General features: G+C 44.9%; 1 protein-coding gene across 1 annotated transcript in view; it reads left to right on the top strand.

Annotated features, from left to right (window-relative positions):
• The window catches only part of GRIN2A (glutamate ionotropic receptor NMDA type subunit 2A), a 361604-nt gene that overhangs the window by 317113 nt on the left and 22258 nt on the right, over positions 1 to 22233 (top strand). Inside the window, exon 12 of the mRNA XM_008526526.2 lies at positions 11479 to 11666. Within this exon, the coding sequence (XP_008524748.1) occupies positions 11479 to 11666 (188 nt within the window). The remainder of the gene's footprint in view (positions 1 to 11478; positions 11667 to 22233) is intronic.

Raw genomic sequence — 22233 nt, forward strand, 5'->3', positions numbered from 1 at the left:
TAGTGGGGTTTAGAACCAGGCAGGTGGATGCTCTTGGCCATCAGCAGCTCAGATTTGGAAAATCTCAGTAGTGTGCTTCCCTTCTCGCCACTGAGAAAATGTCTAAGGGTGCCCACTGGCCTCGGTGCTAAAATGGGGACGGTGTTAAAGCATCAGCCCCATGGGTCCTCTTGCCAGTGTCTTGCTCTGGCAGCCACAGGGAGGAGTGAGTTTTCCTGGTGCCGGGCTAGCTCTGCCATGGGAGCCTCTGGCACAGGTTGGGGGACACCCTTCATACCCTGTGGCAAGTACTTGGGGCCAGCCCTTAACAGCTGCTCCTGCCCTGGCAATTCAAGCTCCTTCCACTGAGAGAAGTGCAGGTGGAGGAGTAATGGGGACTCAGGTACCACCCTCAGGTTTCCCACTGTAGTAGTTTCTTCAGGCTGCCCTAACAAATTACCACAAACTTGGAAGCTCAAAACAACAAAAATTTATTCTCTCTCCGTGCTGGAGGTCAGAAGTCTGAGATCAAGGCATCCACAGGGTCCCTCTGAAGGCTCTGGGGGAGGATCCTTCCTGCCTCTTCCAGCTTCTGGGGGGTCCAGGCGTTCCTCGGCTTGTGGCCACATCACTCCAGTCTCTGCCTCCATCTCCATATGGGCTTCTCCCCTCTGTGTCTCCTCTTCTTAGAGATTCTTCTTTGAAGTCATTGGATTTAGGGCCCACCTAAATCCAGGAAGATTTGTCTGCAAAGACCCAATTTCCAAATAAGTCACATTCTGAGGTTCCGGGCGGGCATGAATTTGGGGGGGGGGGTCACTATTCAACCCACTACACTCACCTAGGTTACAGTGTGGGTTTCCCAACACCGTCTTCTGACAGGTGTCCAATGTCAGCACTGCCAGAGAAGGCTCTCTTCTCGTGTCTAGGGGCTGGGGGGTGGGGAAGAGTCCTCACTGCTTGGCGCTCTATCTGATTATGTGCTGCAGGAGTGATGCTATATCCCACCCGGATGCTCAGTGCACATGTATGCACTACGGATGCTTGCGTGTGACCCTCCAGCATCGGGAGACGTGACTGTTATCCTAGCTGATTCCTGTGCTTTCTCCATCCTGGCCTACCAGTCTCAGTGTTCAGTGCCAGGCGCTGGTATAAGCACTTTACCTATAATTCCTCATTTAATCTTCACGGCTGCCCTGCGACCTTGGCACGTCTATCATCTCTGTGGTATACACGGAGAAACTGTCCTGCAGAGAGGTTAAGTGCTTGCCCAGGCAATTGCTGGTAAGCTTCAGAGCTGGAATTGGAGCTGGCTCCAGCGTCTACGCCCTTAACTGCTATTGTGTATTGCTTCTCATTGAAAAATATATTCTCATGGTAAAAGATCAAAAATACAGATAAGTGAGCATCCCCCCGACCATGTCCCAATCCCAGCCACCCCTCGAACTAGGTAAGCACTGTTATCTGTTTGCTATACGGGCCATTTCTCCTAGACTTTGTTATATGCTTTTGCATATATTTATATGTCCACACATAATTATAAAATTTCATTTTGTGGGATGCTATCGAACTATGCAGCGTGTCACAGTTGGATTTTCAATTAATAATATGTTTTGAGGAGCTTTCCATGTCTGTAGGTGTCTTTTGCCTTCGTTCTCTTTGACAGCTGGAAACAACTCGATGCTCTGCATACATCACAGTTTATTAACCATTTCCCTCCAGGGGATATTAGTCATGGGCTGTGTGATGAGTCCTCTGTGCACTTCTGAAGTAGTTCTCTAGGAATGATAGCCAGAAGTAGAATTTCTGGGTCAAAGTAGTCATACTTTCTCGAAAACTGTAGTCATATTCAGCCAATTGATTGATTGACATTTATTTTCTGAGTTGCCTTTGGGTGCAAAAGATGGACTTTGGAGTCCATGGCTTCACATCCTGGCTCTGATAATTACCAGCTGTGTGCCTTTCACAAGTTAAATAACCTCTCTGAGCCTGTTACCCTCATCTTTAAGATCCTGTCTTCCAGAATTCCTTTGAGAATTAAATGAATTGCCTTAGAGAAAGTACCTGGCACTGTATCTGACACATATTAGGGTTTTCTCAAACATTGATTCTTTTCCCATTCTCTCTTTCATTTTCATGTTTTCCGGCCTTTGAGTTTCCCTGTCTTTCACTCCTGGTATGTGACAAGTTCAGCAGCATCATGATCACTACCAGCAGTATGACGTGATGCTCATAAGCTAAGCATCCTGCATGGCAATTCTCTCTCTGCTAAGGTCCAGCTGTGGGGCCTTGCACAAGTTAATTAACCTCTTAGACCCCCATTTTCCCTTTTACGAAATGTTGCTAACTTTGGTTCCTCCACTTAGGAGTACATCGTAAGGGTTAATTAAGATGTGCAGGCAAAGAGCACAGTGTCAGGCACATAGTAAACACTCAGGAAAAGTCCAAACAAAGGACACAGTTTTGAGCATTCTTTGTAATGTGCGATGCACCACAGTAGAATGGTTAGCTCTGATCCCAACCCTTAAAGAGTATATTCTAAGGAATTCTAAAAGATTTACATTCCAGAAGGAATCGATACTCATCCTGTGTCAGAGGATGAGTTGTAGCATGAAGAAAGAGTAGCATTTGCATCGTGCTGTGTAGGTCACCAGGCAAATCTATAGCTGTTACTTCGTCCAGCCAGCATCCCACCACGTGGGGGAGATTGTTTTCCTCTGGTTCAATGGGGAAATCGAGGCTTAGAGAATTGCGCAGACTTGCCCAACGCCCCATGTGTTGTTCCTCTGACCCCACATCCCTCCAGAGGACTTGCCCTCAGATTTGGGAAGCCCCCAGTGGTGCCCCGAAGGCACATTGCTTTGGCAATAGTCCACTGGTCTGGAATCGCTGACTCTGAGGAAGGCCTGGGCCTCAGTTTCCTCATCTGAAAACTTAAAAGGCTGCGTTGCATGATCTGTCAACTCCTTAGACATGGTTAATTTGGGTCTAATGTTAAATTTAACAGAAACAAAGCAGAATTTGCTGTAACTCTTTCCTGTTTTCGAGGTTGTTAGTCAATAGGAAAAGTGTGTGCACCCCATCTCTGCATCTCTGGGGTTTGCTCCTTTTCTCTCTGTCTCTGTCCCTGTCTCTCTCCTTCCCTCTCTCTTCATCTCTTAGTCTCCCCCTATAAGTTTATCTCCCTCTTTTTATTCCCTCCCTTTCTGTGTCTTACTGGGTCTGCCTCCCTCTCTGTCTCTTTTCCTCACTCGCTCCTTCTTGTTCTTTCTCTTTTCTCTCTTTCTTCCTCTCTCACTGTCTTCCTGTTCTACTTGGTGCTGCTTCCATCTGTATCTTTCCCTCCCTCTTTCTCTCCCTTCCTCATTTTCTCCCTCCTTCTCTGCGTCTCTGTCTTACAAAGTTACTCAGAATTTTCTCAGTTAAAAAATAAATGTTAGCCGCCGGTCTTTTCACCCAGTTCACAGTGAATATTACTGGTAGAAATAATCAACACAAATTCAATGGACAAGAGCTCAAGCACACAGGGTGAAATTTGTTATAGTCCAAACACTGATCAATGAATCAAATCCTTATAAAATTTAAACACAAAAGAATTGATCCCAGGGAAAATAGTTTCCAAGAAAATTGGAAACAATTTAACTATGCTATGCAAGACATTGATCTAGGAATTAAATTAGCTGAATAGAGTTTGCTCTGAAAAATGCTTCCTTAGTGAAAAAGCATCAATGTCGGTATAATTCTGGTTTTAAAGTTTGTATTCACAAACTCACTCAAAATGTGATTCTAGGGGCTGGCCGAGTGGTGCAGTGGTTAAGTGCACATGTTCCGCTTCGGCAGCCCTGGGTTCACCGGTTCGGATCCTGGGTGCAGACATGGCACCGCTTGGCAAGCCATGCTGTGGCAGACATCCCACATATAAAGTAGACGAAGATGGGCACGGATGTTAGCTCAGGGCCAGTCTTCCCCAGCGAAAAGAGGAGGATTGGCAGCAGATGTTAGCTCAGGGCTAATCTTCCTCAAAAAAAAAATAAAAAAGTGATTCTAGGCCATGTTCCTAAAACCAGTTCTGGACCATCCTGTGCTGATGGCGGGTAAAATGTCTGTGCATGTTGAGTGTCTCTGCCCCAGCAGGCACTTTCAAAGGTTGCCATGCCTCAGCAGCTCTACTTCTTAGGCCCATAAATGCCCTTCCGCATCAATAGCCCTGTGTCTGGGTGCATCTTGATGATCCTTGCCACCATTGCCTCTTTGCATGATGACATTGTAGGGGAGGAAGAAATTTTCCTCTACCTTCTAGCTTCTTCTGGCTGGTCTAAGAATTAAATTGACATGAGACAGATTAACAGGAGAAAATCAAATAAAGTTTAGTAACATGGAAGAAACCCAAGAAAACTCAATAACTTGCCAAAATGGCCAAAGCCACCACCTTAAATACCATCTTCCGCTATAGACAAAGGGGGATGTTGGAGGTAGTGGTTTCAGACTTCAAAGGGAGGAAGGCAACTTACATGGAGAAGGAAAAGCAAATGTTTGGTAAACAAATGTTTGCCCTCCCCTGCAGAGACAGTGAGATGTGGAGAGGACTTGATCAAATGGGTCTTGCCAGGTTCCTCCCTATCTGCTGCACCTGGTTCATATTATACTCTAGTTGTCTGTGGTGAGAGGTCCTTCCTGAGACAGGCCTTCTATCTTAAATTCTTTTAGGCAGTTAGGGGGAAGGTCAAATTTCTTCTTGAGCCTTTTGTTCTTAAAAATAATCAAGCCAGGGGCCTGGCCCCATGGCTGAGTGGTTAAGTTCACACACTCCACTGTAGGCGGCCCAGTGTTTTGTTGGTTCGTATCCTGGGCACGGACATGGCACTGCTCATCAGACCACGCTGAGGCAGCGTCCCACATGCCACAACTAGAAGGACCCACAACGAAGAATATACAACTATGTACTGGGGCGGCTTTGGGGAGAAAAAGGAAACAAAAAATAAATAAATAAAATCTTTAAAAAAAAAAAACTCAAGCCAGGGGCCAGCCCCATGGCATAGCTGTTAAGTTTGGTGCGCTCTGCTTTGGCAGCCCAGGTTCATGGTTTGGGATCCCGGGTGTGGACCTCCGCCACTCATCAGCCATGTTGTGGCAGCGACCCACATATAAAGTGGAGGAAGTCTGGCACAGATGTTAGCTCAGGGCTAATCTTCCTCAGCAAACAAAAAATAAATAATCAAGCCAAAGAGATATCTTTTGGGTGGCCAATTCCACTCCCCCGCAACGTTGTCACTGCCACAACCACCTCCTGAATTTGCATCAGGGTTTGCAGTTTACAAAGCACCTTCCCTTTTGTTTCCATCTGTCCAGCAGCCACCCTGTGAGAGGGATGCTGTTACTCATCTTACAGATGAGAAAACCGAGCTCAGAGAGGTCTCCTGACAGGGTCTCATTCACAGAGCTGGCAGAGGCGGGTCTGAATCTTGTCCACCGTTCCACAGTTGCCCCCACCTGCTGTCTGGCCTAAATTTCTGGCTGATGCGTTTCTTTTCCAAGCAAGGCTTTGATGTGACCTCAAAAAGTACATTCAGTTATCATCCAAGAGATGTTTAATTTTCAGTAACACTTTAGACTAGACCTCCAAAACACACACACACACACACACACACACACACACACACACACACACTGGTTTCATTAATTCATCAGAGCAAGTCAATGTCTTGTTAAAGGCTTCTTGAATGTTAATGAATGAATAATTAACTTTAACTATATAATTAGCCTTTAAATGTGCTGAGACCCCCAGAGAGCATCTGAAAACATGCATAAGGAGATGATGAGCTAAAACCGGAAACTTTTGATTAGGAAATGTCAAGCTGCTTGACAATACAAGTCCCCATCCCAAAGGGGCTGTGCCTGGACCTGAGGCCATAGTCTTCTCTTGTGTGAGGGAATCAGCTTTGCTGACCAGCAGTCTTGGGACTAGGAGTGGACTGTCAGGCCATTGTGCAGGTACGAGAGAGACCGACTGAAGAAGCAGGGTCAGATCCACACTCGAGACAGCTGGAGCAGCTCTTCAAAGCTGTCGAAAAATCTAGCAGGAAACTGCTAGGTTAAATTAGCGTGGGGCTCGTGTGCTACTCCTCTTTGCTTCTTTGCAAATTTACAGAAAGGAGGTCTTCTTTCCCCCTCTCATTCTGAATTACTGTCATTGTTAATCATTTGCTGTCCTTGAGGACTGCCGGTGACAGGGAGAGGGTGACAGCACCCACACAGCCTCTCTGATGCCCTGTGGTGGGTGGGCACGTCCTGCAGCCAGCACATCACAGCACTGCCTTCATTTCAGGCTCCAGTTCTGTTGCATCCCTCACGCTGGAGAGCCGAGGTGTCGTCTCGTTTGTCACAAGTGTTTGGAGAATAGATCACCCTTCTGTAGCGAGTGGAGGCAAAGAGGGGGACTGGGTAGGGGCTCTGTCCCCATCACGGTTCTCAGACACTGTCCTTTGAGCCTCCTACGCCCAGTGAGAGAAGCACTTAGCCAGGGACAGCCACGTGACCTGGGCAGGAGCTGGGACAAAGATGATTTCCTCTTGGAAACACTGAGCAGCGAAGCTAACTGTGAGCCCTCATACTTCCAGCTGACTGCTCTGAGTTCTGAGGGACTCTGCTCCAGGGCCAGCCTTTAATCTTGGTGTTGTTCCAAGCCCAGTGCTGCCAGTTGCCGCCCTGCAGCCTAGTATATCACTGTCTCCCGCAGTCACAGCTCCTACCCCTGAAAGTTTGCTCTAAATTGGGCTTCCGTTTCAGGGGGTCTTTTTCTCTTTCTCACTCTCTACCCTCAACAAGAAGATGTGGCCATCTACACCTAAGGTTCTCCTGAAGGAATTGGGTAGGCTGTGCTGGGGACAAGAGACGTCTGCGAAGATGACTCTAGACCTTACACGGCTGTGCATGTGATGGGAAAGAGACGGAACTGAACAGCCCACCAAACCTTTTAAAACTCCAGCTTCTCTGGTCTCTTCCTTGTCTCCTTTTTTGGGCTTGACTTTTAGCTGTGCCCCAGAGTCTGAATTTCATAAGTAATAGACAGAATTGTCTCTGTCTATTTCACATGGATATTCCATTTATCTTATGGATAACATGGTCATTGTGGTTATGTCTGTGGCCTTTGGCAGCCGACTGCCTAACTCCAAATGCTGCTTTGACACCTATAAGCTGTGGGGGGGGGGGGGGGCGGTGTTGAGTCATTTTACCTCTCTGTGCCTCAGTTTCCTCATCTGACAATAGGGATCGCAGTGGGACGTCCATCCTTGCACAGTTAGAAGGAGTACATGAATGAGATAATGCATATAGAGTATTCAGTACTGGGTTTGTCACATAGAATGCATAAAAGTTGCGAGCTCCTTTGCCATAAACTCCGAACTCGACTGAATGCGTCTGTGGGGTTTGAGCATCTGTTATGTGCCAGGCACTGTGCACACATCTTAAACTTTAATAGCATCACCTTATTCCCAACGGCCCTCAAAGGGCAAGTATTGTCCACTCTGCTTTGCAGAGGGAGGACTCAGGCTCAGAAATACAGGTGGCTGCCTCAGAGTCTTTGACCACAAAATTCTTGAGGACATCGGCGAGTTTTAATTTTTTCTTTTTAACGATGGGAACATTTTTCTTTCATTTGAAAAGAGATCAAAAAGGAGACCTCTCTGAGTCAGAGCAAGGAGGGGAACCCACAGCCCTGCTCCCTCAGCCCTCCCTGCCACCACGGAATGTGGAGAGCTGCGCTGTCCTCTCCAGCAGCCACCAGCCACACATTGACCATTTACGTCAGAATCTAAATTAAGGGTAAAGTAAAAATAAATAAAACTAAAATGATGAGATCAAAAGAAAACCTCAGTCCCTCAGTTGCACTAACCACATTTCAAGTGCTTGAGAGCCTTATTAGACGGCGTAGATAGAAATCATTTCCATCACTGCAGAAAATTCCCCGAGAGAGTGCGGTCATAGAGAGTTTTGTAGTACAGAGTTTGGAAATGTCACTGATGAGCTCCAGGCAGCCTTAGCCTCATAGAACCTCGCCTGCTTATAGATAACATAGAAAAATAATAATAATAATATTATCAATAATAATATATCTTCCTACTGGGCAGTTGCGAGGCCTCTATGGGACAATATTTTGAAGTGCTGTGCACTGTTTTGTAAAGCACTATGCAGACAACGACTGTCGCCATCAGTGAGGCTGCATAAGCCCCAGGATGTTTTTAGACATGTAGGCAACTGTGGCCATTGCATTTAGACTCCAGCTCCAAAATCGTAGATGAGGGAGAGAAAAGATCATGGGGTCCCACAGTTTCCTTCATGTGCCATTCTCGATTTGGTTCTGATGTGACCCCGAGACCGCAGAGAGTCAGGCTGTGGAGGGCAGGCCCATCTGTGGCCCTCCTTGGCCAGACCCCTGTGAGAGAACAGCCACCAGCCCACCCCATGTGTAACTGCTTTGCTCAGAACCAAGCGTGTCTTTTGCAGTGGTCCTCCCTCTGACTTGACAGCATCTTGCTTTTGCAAACTTTGTTACCCTAGAAAACTTCCTGTTTTCTTTCTGCTCATCTGGCTGTTTGTTTCTCAGCTGAAGAAGATTTGTCATGAAATATGGTAATGATTTGCAGAAATCTGTGCCTGTCTATAAAATCCTGATTTAAACTGCTGTGGGACAACTCTCATATGATTGCCAGGTACAGTTTTAGATTTCCATCCCGGCAACGCATCAGTGTGTGCTGGATCAACAGGAGGGGGAGAGGTTTCACCCCAACACCGACAGATGGCCTTAACATTTCAATGCCCCTGTGCGCACATACACGTGTATTTATGTTTATCTTTTGAGGAACTGAGAGAAGAGAGATGGGTAAGGCTTAGAAACTCTTAATAAAACTCAGATTCTCAGCATCTCCATGGCAACTTTGAAATGTGAAGTGTTGACGTTGCAAGCAGCCCAGCTTCATCAAGAAGACAAATGCCATCCATGGCCTGACGTCTTCAGGACACCCATGTTATCTAGCCTCAGTTTCCCATAAGGAGAGTGACAGAAGGTGACTGTTGGCTTGTGGTATCATAGAATGCCACAGCTGGATGTGCATCTCAGCAGGACCACAATGACCACCTCATCTCACAGATGAGGAACCAAAAGTGCGAAAGAAGGAAGAGACTTTCCGGAGGTCGCGCCATCCGCTAAATGTAGACTAGAACTCAGATCTCTTCTACCTGCTCCTGTCACACGCCCTACCGCCATCATACACAAACCGACATCATAAATCTCCTCATCCCGTGTTTCCACAGGTCGCAGCATTGCTGTCTGTTCAGAAAGGCTGTTTCCTCTTGGTTTGTCAGCCCCGGTTCACCGTCACCACTGACAATGCCCAGTTTTCTTCCTCTTCCGCTTGGGTGATCTGATCCCCTTGTATTACTCTCAGAGTATAGAACCAAGTCTCCAATCCCACAGCCTTAGGATAAAAGCTTCAGAGGCTTTTTCCCGGTGAGACAAGCCCAGTAGTTTCCCCCCCATCTCCAACCATTACAGAAACAAAAATTAAAATGAAGAACGCAGCCGTAAACCTTCCAGAGACTTTTGTTTCCATGGGGAACCCGCCAGCAGCCGTGTCTGAGAGGATGCAGCATTTTACATCCTCTCCCTGCCACTTTTATTTTTCTTTGCTTTACTGTTTTATGTTTTCTTGTTAAGGATGGAAAGGCAATAAAGTTGAGAAGGTGTCAGGAAGTGGAGTAACCTCTGATTTCGTTTTCCTGCCTGCTTTCGAGTTGAGGCATCCACCGCCATGTTCAAGGGTGATCATTTCCAGCTTGTTATATGGCTCTAAAAATTGGAAGCGATATGCATGCTCACTGATAGGGACCTGGGTAATGAATCAGGCACAGCTATGCCGTTGAGGGGGTTCCTTGATGCCTGCTTTTTGGGGGTGCTGACCGGAGGAGCATAAGGCCTTCTGAGATGATGATAATGTTCTATACCTTGAACTGTGCGGCGATTTCAAGGATGTATACGTACGTAAAAGTTTATCTAGCACTTTATATTGTGTACGAGATATACCTTAATAAAAATAAGTATATCAACAAAGGAAAAAAGTGCCATGTTTATTGACATGGAAACACATTCACTGTGTGTGGTGTGAGATGAGAAAAGGAAGCAATTGGTGAAAAGGTTTGTGCGGAATAGTGATATTTTGGGGGTTAAAACAAGGATTGGTAAACTATAGCTCATGGGCAATCTGTTTTTGCAAATAACCTTTTATTGGAACACAGCTGAATTCATTCAGTTATGTGTTATCTACGGCTGCTTTCATGCCGTGTGTGAGTTTTCCACAGCTGCCATAACAAAGGCCCACAAACTAAGAAGCTTAAACAACAGGGATTTTTTGTCTCATGGTTCTGGAGGCTGGAAGTCCAAGAGCAAGGCGTCGGCAGGACCATGTTACCTTTGAAAGGACTAGGGAGGGATCTGTTCCGGCTTCTCTCCTGGCTTCGGTGGTTCCTAGGCTTGTGACAGCGTCACTCCATCCTCCACGTGGCGTTCTCCCGTGTGTGGCCAAATTTCCCTTTTTTTATGAGGACACAGGTCATGTTGGACTAGGTAGCCCATTGTACTCCACTGTGACCTTATCTTAACTAGCTACATCTGCAATGACCCTATCTCCAAATGAGAGTACATTCAGAGGTCCTGGGGGTTAGGAATTTAACGTAGGAATTGGAGGGGGACACACATTCAGCTTATAGCATGACACAACAGCAGAGTTGAGTGATGCAACAGAGACTATATGGCCCGCGAAGCCTAAACTATGTGCTATGTTTTCTTTACAGAAAAAGTTTGCCAAACCCTGTGTGCCTATATCTATGTATGTGTGTGCGCACGTGCATAAAACATTTGGAAGACTGTTCCCTGATGTGTTAACAGAGGTTGCCTCTGCGTTATGGAATTATGGGCAATTTAAATTTTACTTGTATTCTTAATATTTTCTACATTATTTGGTTTTCTAAAAATTACTGCGTAATAATTTTTGTAATATAAATGAACAGTCAGCATATTTCTTTGGGGAGGAAAAAGCATCATTCCTATTTATTCCTCTGCCTTTCCGTACACTATTGCCAAACTCTCCTGTCCCTTAATGGTTTATTTTGTTCCGAGGCAAACTTTTCTAAATAGGCCGCTGTTCTCCACTGTTGGGAGTGCCAAGGGCAAACACTTAGCAAACCGGCAAACTCAACTGTTTACTCACTTGGGCATAAGCATTCTTCATGTCTTTATTTAGCTGCCTCTTGTAACTTGGAAAGAAAAGGGTCTGGCTTTTAGCTCCTCATTAAAAATAGATCCTTTTATGATGAGGGGACGGAGCGGCCATGAGTCATCATCTCCTGTGTGAAAGAAAGTGTGTAATGCTGGATCAGGCCTCGGGAGCTGGGCCCTGAGATGGTACCCTGGCGTCTCCATCATTCCTTGGTTTCTTGTCATTTCAGGAAACTGGACGCTTTCATCTATGACGCGGCCGTCTTGAATTACAAGGCGGGGAGGGACGAAGGCTGCAAGCTGGTGACCATCGGGAGCGGGTACATCTTTGCCACCACTGGGTATGGGATTGCCCTCCAGAAGGGCTCCCCTTGGAAGAGGCAGATTGACCTGGCCCTGCTCCAGTTTGTGGGTGATGGTAAGACCTTGGGTGACCCCCTACTTTCGGGGAACTTGAGACCCTTACACTCTCTCTGTTTGCTAATTGGCTTTCCAGTGGACTTTCGTATGATGAGTTTGCTCACTAAAAATATTTATTGAGTGCCTAGCACGTGATACCGTGGTTCTGGAGGTTGCTTATAATGGAAACTCAATTTTAGACAACTAAATTTTAAAAAGGAATTTATTTTAAGGATGCAGAAGTGTCTGTCTCAGTGAATTGAGGAAAGAGTTGAGCAAATAGATTTAGAGAAAAAACAGGAGCCAGGACAGTCCTGGGGCCTCAACAGCAGGAATTCATAGGTCTTGTCTCTGGAGCAGTGGTTCTCAACGGGGGGCAACTACCCCAAACCCGCCCCCCCCCCCACACACGGGATATTTGGCTATGTCTGGAGACATTTTTGATTGTCGTGACCAGGAGGCTGTTTGCTACTGGCATCTAGTAGATAGAGGCCAGTGATGAGAGATGCTGTCAAATATCTTACAATACCTAGGACAGCCCCCCACATCTCAAAATGCAGAATCACCTGACCCCAAATGTTAGTGGTACTTGGGTTGAGAAACTGTGCTCCAGAGCAATGACATTACACAACTAGGCTACAGTGAATCCCAATCTCTGTTCTCTACATTCTAAATTTCAAGTTCCCGAGAAATGATTCCTGATGTATTTTGGGTCAAAGACTCTTGCCTGGACCCCTCGGGAGTTTCTGAGGGGTGGAGTTATGTCGTACTAACACTACAGCTCCTGTTGTTATCCTATGGAGGAATGAAGGAGAGGCAAGCTCTAGAAGAGGAACAGTGAGCAGAAATCCCATGGGTTTCCACTACAGTCCACCTCTTGACTGCCTATCATGCCAGAAGATATGGTTTCCACCCTCACGGGGCTTACAATCTAATGGGATTATGGCATTTATGGAATTGCACAGCTAATTGGACTGACTCTGTCCCCAGCAGCATTTCCTTCTGACTGTCCTTCTCTACTTCCTAGTTGGTGATCTCACCACAGCCCATTGTTTCATAGCATGGTTTTTGGAATCCTGTTGTGGCTCTGAGGGCATGTTTGTTTCCTTTAAATTGCCAACACTAGGAAAGGAAAGGCAAAGCCAGTAGAGATGGCAGGTAAGGCTTGAGTAAGTGAGAGTGGGATACAAAAGCTCAGAGCATAGAGTGCAAGCTGCATTCAAGAATGAGTGGAGGCTGAAGCCAGAGTTGGTTACAGAATATGCTATTGGTGCATAGCATTGATGTGAATTTGAACAATGTAGGTAATTCCTTGCAGCCTCTCCTCTTCTCTCGACTCCCAGAATTAAACCCTAGATTCTTGCAGTGCCATCAAGAAATCTAAATGTGTTTTATATTTAACTCCTAAATAAGAACATCTGATTCTTTGAATTCCCTGTAGGGCATTTGTACCTTCCTCAGACCACGAGCTGTGTCCTCTGCTGTGTAATAGGGATTTGTGGCTGTGTTGGTCAGCTAGAGCTGTGAAATCTTAGAGGCATACAACAATAAATGTTTATTTTGCTTAGGGGAGTTCAGGTTGAGTGGAGAAGCTCTGCCTCAGGCCGAGGTGGCTGTGGCGGCTCTGCTCCCTCCTGTAGGCCCATGGGTCAACAGCGTGGTCTCTGTTCCGCCTGTGTTTGTTCTGGTCTGAGGCTGGAGGGACACCTGGGAGAAGCTCTTTTCTCGGCTGTGTCAGAGGCACAGAGAAAAACACCTAGCTGCATATACACACTTCAAGTTTCTGCTTTGTCACATTCACGTCTGCTAACACCCTTCTGTCCAAAGCAGGTCAGATGGCCAAGCCCAAAGTCAAGGGATCAGAGGCACACGGTACCATTTATGGGAGGAGTTTTGGCATTACATGACAAGGGGTGTGGACACAGAGAAGGGGTGAAGAATCAGGGCTAATTTTTCCATCTGCAACAGTGGTTGCCTAATCACCCATACTCGGGGTGAACTACTCAGCAAACGAGAGTCTCATTTCCAGCAGTAAATGCCACGAAATCCTAAACATAACGTGTAACTGGTCAATGAAGGATTGAGTGAATAAGTACATGCATGGATGAATGGGTGGCATTGGGATGTATTTAACTCGACAGGAAACTTCTAAACATGATGCGTAGCTGTCAAATAAGCGAGTTCTAATTCTACTCCTACCTACCATTGCTGTCGCTCTTGTAGCATCTATTATGAAACAGCAACATATTTTGGAACAGGACATGCCAATCACCGTACTGGATGCATTACATGTTTTTTAAAATTTTGTATTCATAACAACCTTCTGCAGTTAAATATTGCTTCTACCCATTTTACAGAGGAGGAGACTGAAGCTCAGAGCATTTGTGAGTCCACTAGCTAGTAAGTGGCAAAGCGTCTGCTTAAGGGGCTTTACTCTGGAAGGGGGTCAATTATGGAAGACTCCTCTTTCATTCAGTTCTCTAGGATGTCTATGAAAGTTGGCTAATCAGACACTTGAGATTTATAGATCCTTTAGGAAGGAGTAATTTAGTGTTTATCTAAACTAAATCTATTGTCCCATTTACAAATACTTTTGGGAAAGGGGTAATCTTTTTTAGCCTCAGTTTATTCATTGGTGAATGAATGTAGAAATATTTACTTGATAAGGTTGGTATGAAGATGAAATGAGAAGAAACATGTAAATAGCTTAGCTCAGTGCAGCACCTAGAAATAGAAATGGTTCGATAAATGCTAGCTGTTACGATCTTCATCACCATCATCACCACCATCCTTATCATCATCATCATCGTTATTGTCACCACCACCACCATCGTTATTATCACCATCATCATCATTACGATCATCATCACCACCATCATCACCATCACCACCACCACCACCACCATCGTCATCATCACCATCATCATCACCACCACCATCATCATCACCAACACCACCACAATCACCATCACCATTACCAACACCAACATCATCCTCACCACTACTACCATCATCACCACTGCCACTACCATCATCATCACCAACACCACCATCACCACCACCATCATCATCACTATCACCACCATCACCACCATCACCATCATCATCACCACCACCATCATCATCACCAACACCACCACAATCACCATCACCATCACCAACACCAACATCATCCTCACCACTACTACCATCATCACCACTGCCACTACCATCATTATCACCAACACCACCTTCATCACCACCACCATCATCGTCATCACTTCCGTCATTGTTATCATTACCATCATCATCACCACCCTCCTCCTCGTCCTCATCGTTGTCCATCCACAACTCCAACATTCAACACAGTTATTTATTGTTGCCTTGGTGATAATATGGTCAAGTTAGTATCATGGAAACAACCTTTTTAGTACTGAACAGAAAATATCCTCTTTGTGGCAAATAAAAAATGAAAAGTAAAGACATTCACATAGGCGAGAGGTGTGTTCCTTGTACTAGCAAAGCATCTAGATTCTAATAGATACTTTCTGTCCTGGCTCATTGCTTTTGTGGTCAAACTGTTGGGGTTTGGAAATGTGTCTTCTCAGCTTCATCTTTGGAGATCATCTGGAGGCAAAGCCATTGGAGAGAAAATGACGTTGCTGCAGGGGGCGTCTTAAGATAATCTTCCCAAAAGCCATGTCCAAGTCTAAATGTCTCTCTAGGAGTAAATACATGAATTAACGCAGCTGCATAAATATTTCACTTATCGTATGCAGCTTCACCAGGATTAATTATGCTCTAAAATTAGACTTGTAAAGAGCACAGTGCTGAGCGGTACCTAATTATTATTCATCCTCTAGAATGGAGTGTTTATCTCTTGTTACAGAGTAGCTTCAGTGGACGATTACGAGTCTAATGAGTGTCAGAAGTATAAAAAATTTTCCTAATGAGCTGTGTAAATATAACCTTTGAGTGGAGTGTTTGATTTGGGGGGAACCTCTTACGTGAAGCCTGCCAGGCACTTCCCTAGGAAAAAAGCTACTGATCTGCCTCAAGAGATACACAGGATGCCAATAAGACCTCACTTTCCCTTTCTTGTCTAATAGTTGTGTCCTTCTGAAATAGTGGAGTGCACCATAGAGATCTCAGTAGTTTAGTGACACTCATAGGTGCTTTTCAGCATTGATCATCAATATCCAATATTTGTTGAGAAACATACCTTCCTGGGCACTGATGTTCCAAGAAGGGGATGTCACGATCTTTTTCTTTCCTTCAAGGAACTTATAGTCCAGTTGGTTGACAACGTATAAACAAAATATCTAATTTCAAAATATGAACATATTTATAATAATTCATATATATGAATTAATATATGCATATATATGTATATATATGTATTCTTAGGTGTCTTGGGTAGGGGAGAGAGTAGTCAAGGAGAAATATGAGATGTACTCGTTTTTTTTAATAGAAGAATGAAAGAACAGAATGAATAAGAAAGAAAACGAGTATCGTAAGATTTAGACAAAGAATAGAATAGTCCAGAGTTCATAGAGCCGCATTCATTAACTCATCCCGCAATCAGTAAATACCTACTAAGTACCTGGTATCTGCCTAGCACCTAAAAGGTGACACTTGAGTGAGAACATAAAGAATGAGTAAGTCTGGGACCTAAAATAAAACGGTATTTCTGGCTTCAAAAGGGAGGTTGAACAGGAGATCTCTCAGGTCCCACCAATCTCATGGATTTTGTCATTTGTTTTTAAGTGATTCTGGGATTTGAAGAGACAGAAGGAAGATCATAGAGGTTAAAGCCCTTTTGATGTATAGAGGCCAGCAAAAAGATGCTGAGCAGACCAGGATTATATCACAATATTATTCAGAGCACGTGATACTGAGAAAAAGAAGGAAACAGTTGTTCTTGAGCCTGGACCCAAAGGTCCAGGACCATGCTAAGTACCTCACAAATGGTGTCAGTAACTCTTCATACAATATTCTGGAGTGGATCTTATTATCTCCATTTTGAAGAGCAGGAAAACAAGGAGGTTCAGCTGGGTTAAGTGAGCTATGGCAGAGCTGCTCAGACATTAACGAGAACAGGAATCACGTGGGGGTCTTGTTAATAAATGCAGATTCTGTTGCAGTCGGTCTGGGGAGGGGTGCCTGCGATTCGGCATTTCTAACCAGCTCCCAGGTGATGCTGATGCTGATGATCTTGGAGGACACCTTGTATAGATTTTTAGAGAAGTAAAAATGGAACGAAGTTCATCTGACTCCAGTTTGGATCATCTTTCCATTAAACCAGGCTCGTAGGAGAAATCTTGGTCACTGGTGGCCTGATCAGCTTAGCTATAAGTAATACGCTTTAGCCTTGAGAAGCGTTTAATCTTCTTCTTTGTACTTCGTTCAATTTTCTTGGTTGTTGGTTTATTTTTAAACTCAGAAATACATTAATTGTCCCTGGTATCTAGTCTGAGTTCATTGAACAAATAAAATTAAATATATGTATTTATTACATATTTTTATAAATTATTTACGTGCATATTCCATTGCACTTATATCATATTTAGGTATATATGGTAGATCTCAAATCTGAAATATTTGAAGGATATGACACATGGATCTCTTGTATTAATAGGGTGACCAGCTCAACCCATTTTGCTGGGACTCTCCCAGTTTTAAAAACTGCTTAGTGACTCCAGTTATATCATCTTTGGGCATATATGATAGATCTCATACATGAAATATATGAAAGATACCATATATAGCATTTCAGTCGGGTAGGCACATTGGGTTCCCTTTGTCCCTTTTGTACTGCATATTTGCAAGCAGCTGTTTTAAAGACTCATCTAGATTGATAAATTGGAAGGGACCACACACTCTGCTCCTGTATTAATAGGGAACTTTGCTGCAATAGACTAGAGTTTCAGAAAGCACCACTCCAGGATAATGATGCTCACAGGCCTTGGAGTGGGAGAGTGCGGGAGAGGAGTCAGTGGAGAAGCCCACTGCCTGCTTCTGAGTGGGTCCGTGTTGACGTTCCTGGTGCCTTCATTGGTTGGCTGCTCTTCCGCTGAGGCACACAGGATGGCTCTTGACTGTAAGAGACCTCACGCTGCCCGCGGAATAAACAGTGTCTGTGTGATTGCACAACTTCTTCATGGGTCTAATTAGGATTCTCATAAATTGCTCTGAGCCACTGGATGGGTTGCTAATGTCTTCAGCACTGCCCTTGTCAAGCTTCCCAGCTTAATATCTTTGGGCTGACGTCAGAGTCTCGGGAGAGCTGGACACCCCACAGCTTGGGTGGTGATAACCTCTCATGCCTCCACTCTCAGGATGGGTACATCCCTGCGTGGCCTTTGCAGCCCGTCTTCTTAGGGCCAGCCTAGGAATGGTGTGGCAGTGTGGGCTGAGGAAATCACCGCAGGTCCCCTCACTCCTAAATATATTCTCTATTCACCTTCATACAAGGTCTGAAATTCCACCAGATGAGCATGAACTCTTCTAAGCAACCCCCCTTAAAAATAGAGTTCCTGGGGCCAGCCCAATGGCGTAGCAGTTAAGTTCGCACATTCTGCTTCGGTGGCCCGGGGTTCACTGGTTCAGATCCTGGGTGCAGACATGGCACCGCTTGTCAAGCCATGCTGTGGCAGTGTTTCACATATAAAGTAGAGGAAGACAGGCACAGATGTTGGCTCAGGGCCAGTCTTCCTCAGCAAAAAAGGGGAGGATTGGTGGCAGATGTTAGCTCAGGGCTAATCTTCCTCAAAAAAAAAAAAAAATAGAGTTCCTTCCTCCATCTTCTCCTAAATCCATTTCCTGGTTTGATATCTGACCCATTCTTAGAAACTAGCCCAGTGCTTGGCATGTAAGAGACGCCTCTCATTGCTGTTCTCTCCATGTGCCCTGGCCCACCGCAGTACACTGCACTGACAGTCCCCTGAGGGCATACACTATCATGTCCATTCTTGTTGCCCCTCCCCACCCCCACCGGGGGCTCACTACTGAGCTTGGCACACTGTGGGTGCTCAAATAAAGCTCGTTGAAGGAATGAATAAATTTGAATGAATGGATTTGAATGACGGAATGAATGGATAAAAATGAACGGATTTGAAAACACTACAGACACACTCTAGCAAGGCTTATTTCATCAATTAAATATCTTCTCTGATGAAGAGGATGTTATTTTCTTTAGTAAGGACATTAGGTATCTCTAGGGAGAGAGATGCAAGGAGGTAATCACTAAATCACTGTCTGATGTGACAACCTTCCTAACCCTCTGACCTCGTATTCACCATAAGACAGAGGCAAATTCCCCCATTGTCTCATTTCTGTGCTGTAGTAGTCAAATGTCTCTGTTTTACTTTTTCTTTTTAACGCACTTTTCTGTAATGCATATAACCAGCAAGATTCTATACTCCCTGGCCTTTGGAACTGGAGTGGATCATGAATTGTTACTGAGTTTGTGGTTTGTGATCATGGAGGTAAAGAAGAGAAGGAGTGTTTTCCTTGGAGTTTGGCAAACTATGGTCACCGCTCAAATCCAGCCACCACCTGTTTTTGAAAATAAAGTTTTCCTGAAACAGTCACATCCACCCCTTTAGGTATTGTCCGTGACCGCTTTCACGCTACAACAGCAGAGTTGAGTTGTTGCAATAGAAAGTGTCTGACCTGCAAAGCCCCAAATATTTACTGTCTGGCTCTTCATAGAAAAGGTGTGATGACTCCTGGTCTTAGACTGTCTGGAGATAGACGAGAAGGGCAGAGAAGACTTAAAATTTTAGGTTGTCTGGGTCTCCTAAGGGAAGGAAAAAGATTAAGACAAGAAGAGGAAGAAAGAAGGGCAAGTAGGGTGGGAGCAAAAGAGAACAGAGATGTGTGAGAGGGAGAAATAGAAGGGAGGAAAGGTCAGGAGAGGAGGAGGAAAATGATAAAGGGATAAAGAAGAGAACAGTCGAGAAGGAAGGAAAGAAGGGGCAAAAGAGGAGGAGGGAAGGGAGACATGAGGAGGCCAAGAAAGAAAGGAGTGGAGAGAGAGATGTGTGCGGGGTGACCAGCCCAGCGATATTCAGCCTGGGAGTCTACAGAGCAGGCTGAATTTGTTCCACGGAACCGTCAGCCACGTTGTGGATGAAACTGATGAAGTCTGGGAGCCGTCCACTGCCCCATCTCTGCTCCGTCATGGAGCAAGACACAGACCACTGGCTGACTCACTCCTGCCTCCGAGATGTCTAATCCATCTCCTGCTGGCTTCCCCTGCCGGCACTTCTTCGTGACATCGGTCCCTGTGTCCTCAGATGACTCAGCAACACCCTATTGCAACCAGCCGCCTCTGCCCGTTTAAAGAGATAAACACCAAAATAAGGATGGAGGACTTAGGGGAGAAGAGGTGCCGAGAATCTGAGAACCCCCTTTGAGGGGAAGAGACGGTTCTCCATGTCTCTAAATTGAAGTCATTCGGCAGCGACCATTATCGTTATTTTTATAGACGTTTATAATAATAGCACCCACAAAGGGATCATATAGGTCACAAAATAATCTCAGTCTTTATATGTATTAATCTCATTCAGTCCTCGCAGGGGTTAAATGGCATGAGTTATGGTTATTAATCCCAGTTTACAGATGAGGAAACTGAGTCACAGGTAGGTTAAGTAATGTGTCCAAGCTAGTAAGTGGCAGATCTGAGATTGGGACCTGGGCAAGCCAGCTCCAGGGCCTTCGTTTTAACCATAATGCAATGTTGCTTCTCCTTTGTCTGTTATAACCCTCATAGATATCTTGTAAGGCAGGTTTTCTCATCTAGAAAGGGGCAAAGCTGTGATTTAAGTGCAAATCGGTCAGAATCCAGATTCATCGTTCCTTCCTCTGGCACAGCATCGGTCCCCTGCAGATGATACTGGGCAAAATAACTTGGCAACAGAGGTTGAGGGTGGGAGAGAAAGTGACCTACACTTTCTTTCATTTTTCCACGGCAGCAAAAGGAGAGTTGTCCGTGCCCCGGCCCCTGGCATCATGGGAACAGGCTCAGCCTAATTTTTGAGATCATTCAACCCTGGCAGTTTGGGGAAAACTCAGGACCCAGAAGAAAGAGATGAGAAGAAATGAAACAAGGACAGAATGTAATTAAGAGGAGTCAGATGTTTGGTCCCGATACGGCTTGCAGAGCAGGCTCTCAGGTTCACAAAGACCCATCTTGGTTGCTGGAATTGCTTGTTCCCCACAGAGCTCCTCAGAGCTGCATAATCCCCAGCCTTTCAGAAAGTTATTGTTCCTTGCTAAACGTGTTTTAATCAAATTGAGACTTCAAAGCCAGAAATCACAGTTTGGGCTGAGCTGGGCTACTCTGTAAGTCACGAACTTTCTAATCAAGTTAGCAAAGACCGGGTGCCATTGACGAAACCCCCCAATTTAGTCACCCATTTGCGCATTCTTTCATTCATTCTCCCTCTAGACGTTCATCCAACAAAGAATAACTGAGCAGCTTTTAAGCTCCAGGTGGGGGGATATAAAAATGATTAAAGGCTCCTGATTTATTGCCCTTAATGTTTACCCTACTTATAAAGATGCTGTTGACACTTCTGTGTCCATCAGACTCACTTGGGGAGCCTGTTGAAAATACAGATACCTAATTTTCACCCCATGGGGCATTTTTATATCCTCTCAGAGTGATTCTAACGCACGTAAGATTTAAGAACCACTGTTTAGAACAGCAGTATTTAGCCTTTAGAAGCATCTTCTCTCATTGGCAAATACTGGATACAAATGTCAGTGGCCATTGGATCACTCATTTGGGGTCCATGAAATTGGATCTTTTCGCTGCATTTTATTCATCCTCCTTCTCTCAGGGCTCCTAATTGGGTTTCCATATTTAGAGACCTTGGAGACTGTTAAATCCTGAGGAATAAATGGTGTGAACTTGTGTCAGCCTGCGTAGTGACCACAATAAGGAGCATTGAATGGAAGAAGTGGTCCAAGACGCTTTATTGTCAAACTCCCTCATTCAGAAAGGAACGAAGTAGACATGAAAATGCGTGTTGCTTCCAAAGATTTCATTTTCGTGTATTGACTCTGATAACAGCATTAAAAATAAAGCAGACAAGACTGAAAGACCCACATATGGGCAGAAAATGAGCCAGCGCTTCTGTTGATTCAATTCAGTCTGGAACCAGATTTGGCCCGATGGCTCTCCTGGGTCCCTAGACAAATAGATGTGGTCTCATTTGAAAGCACCGGGGAAATGTGGCTAGGGACCACTACTGACGATGGGTTGACTGTGTCTCATTTTTTCCTGTGGATTTCATTATTGCTTCCACTCCATGTGGATGACTTTGACAGGCGCCAAAGCCTCACTTATACACAAAATAGCAGCTTTGATGATATTTACCCAAAGGGGCTGATGATTAATGACCATTTTGATACCCCAGCAACTAAGTCATTTTGACCCTCCTGTGATCTAAAACTAAGTCCAGGGCAAACTACTCATTTGGAAATGAAATGTTTTCAGAGGAAGAAATGTGTCAGTCCTAAATATAAATTAGCAATAAAGGGCTTAACTGCTTCTTCACTGGCCTGTGACCAGATGGTACCATAAAAATTAGACTTGT

This window comes from Equus przewalskii, chromosome 12 (assembly GCF_037783145.1).
Source record: "Equus przewalskii isolate Varuska chromosome 12, EquPr2, whole genome shotgun sequence".
Classification (NCBI taxonomy): Eukaryota; Metazoa; Chordata; class Mammalia; order Perissodactyla; family Equidae; genus Equus; species Equus przewalskii.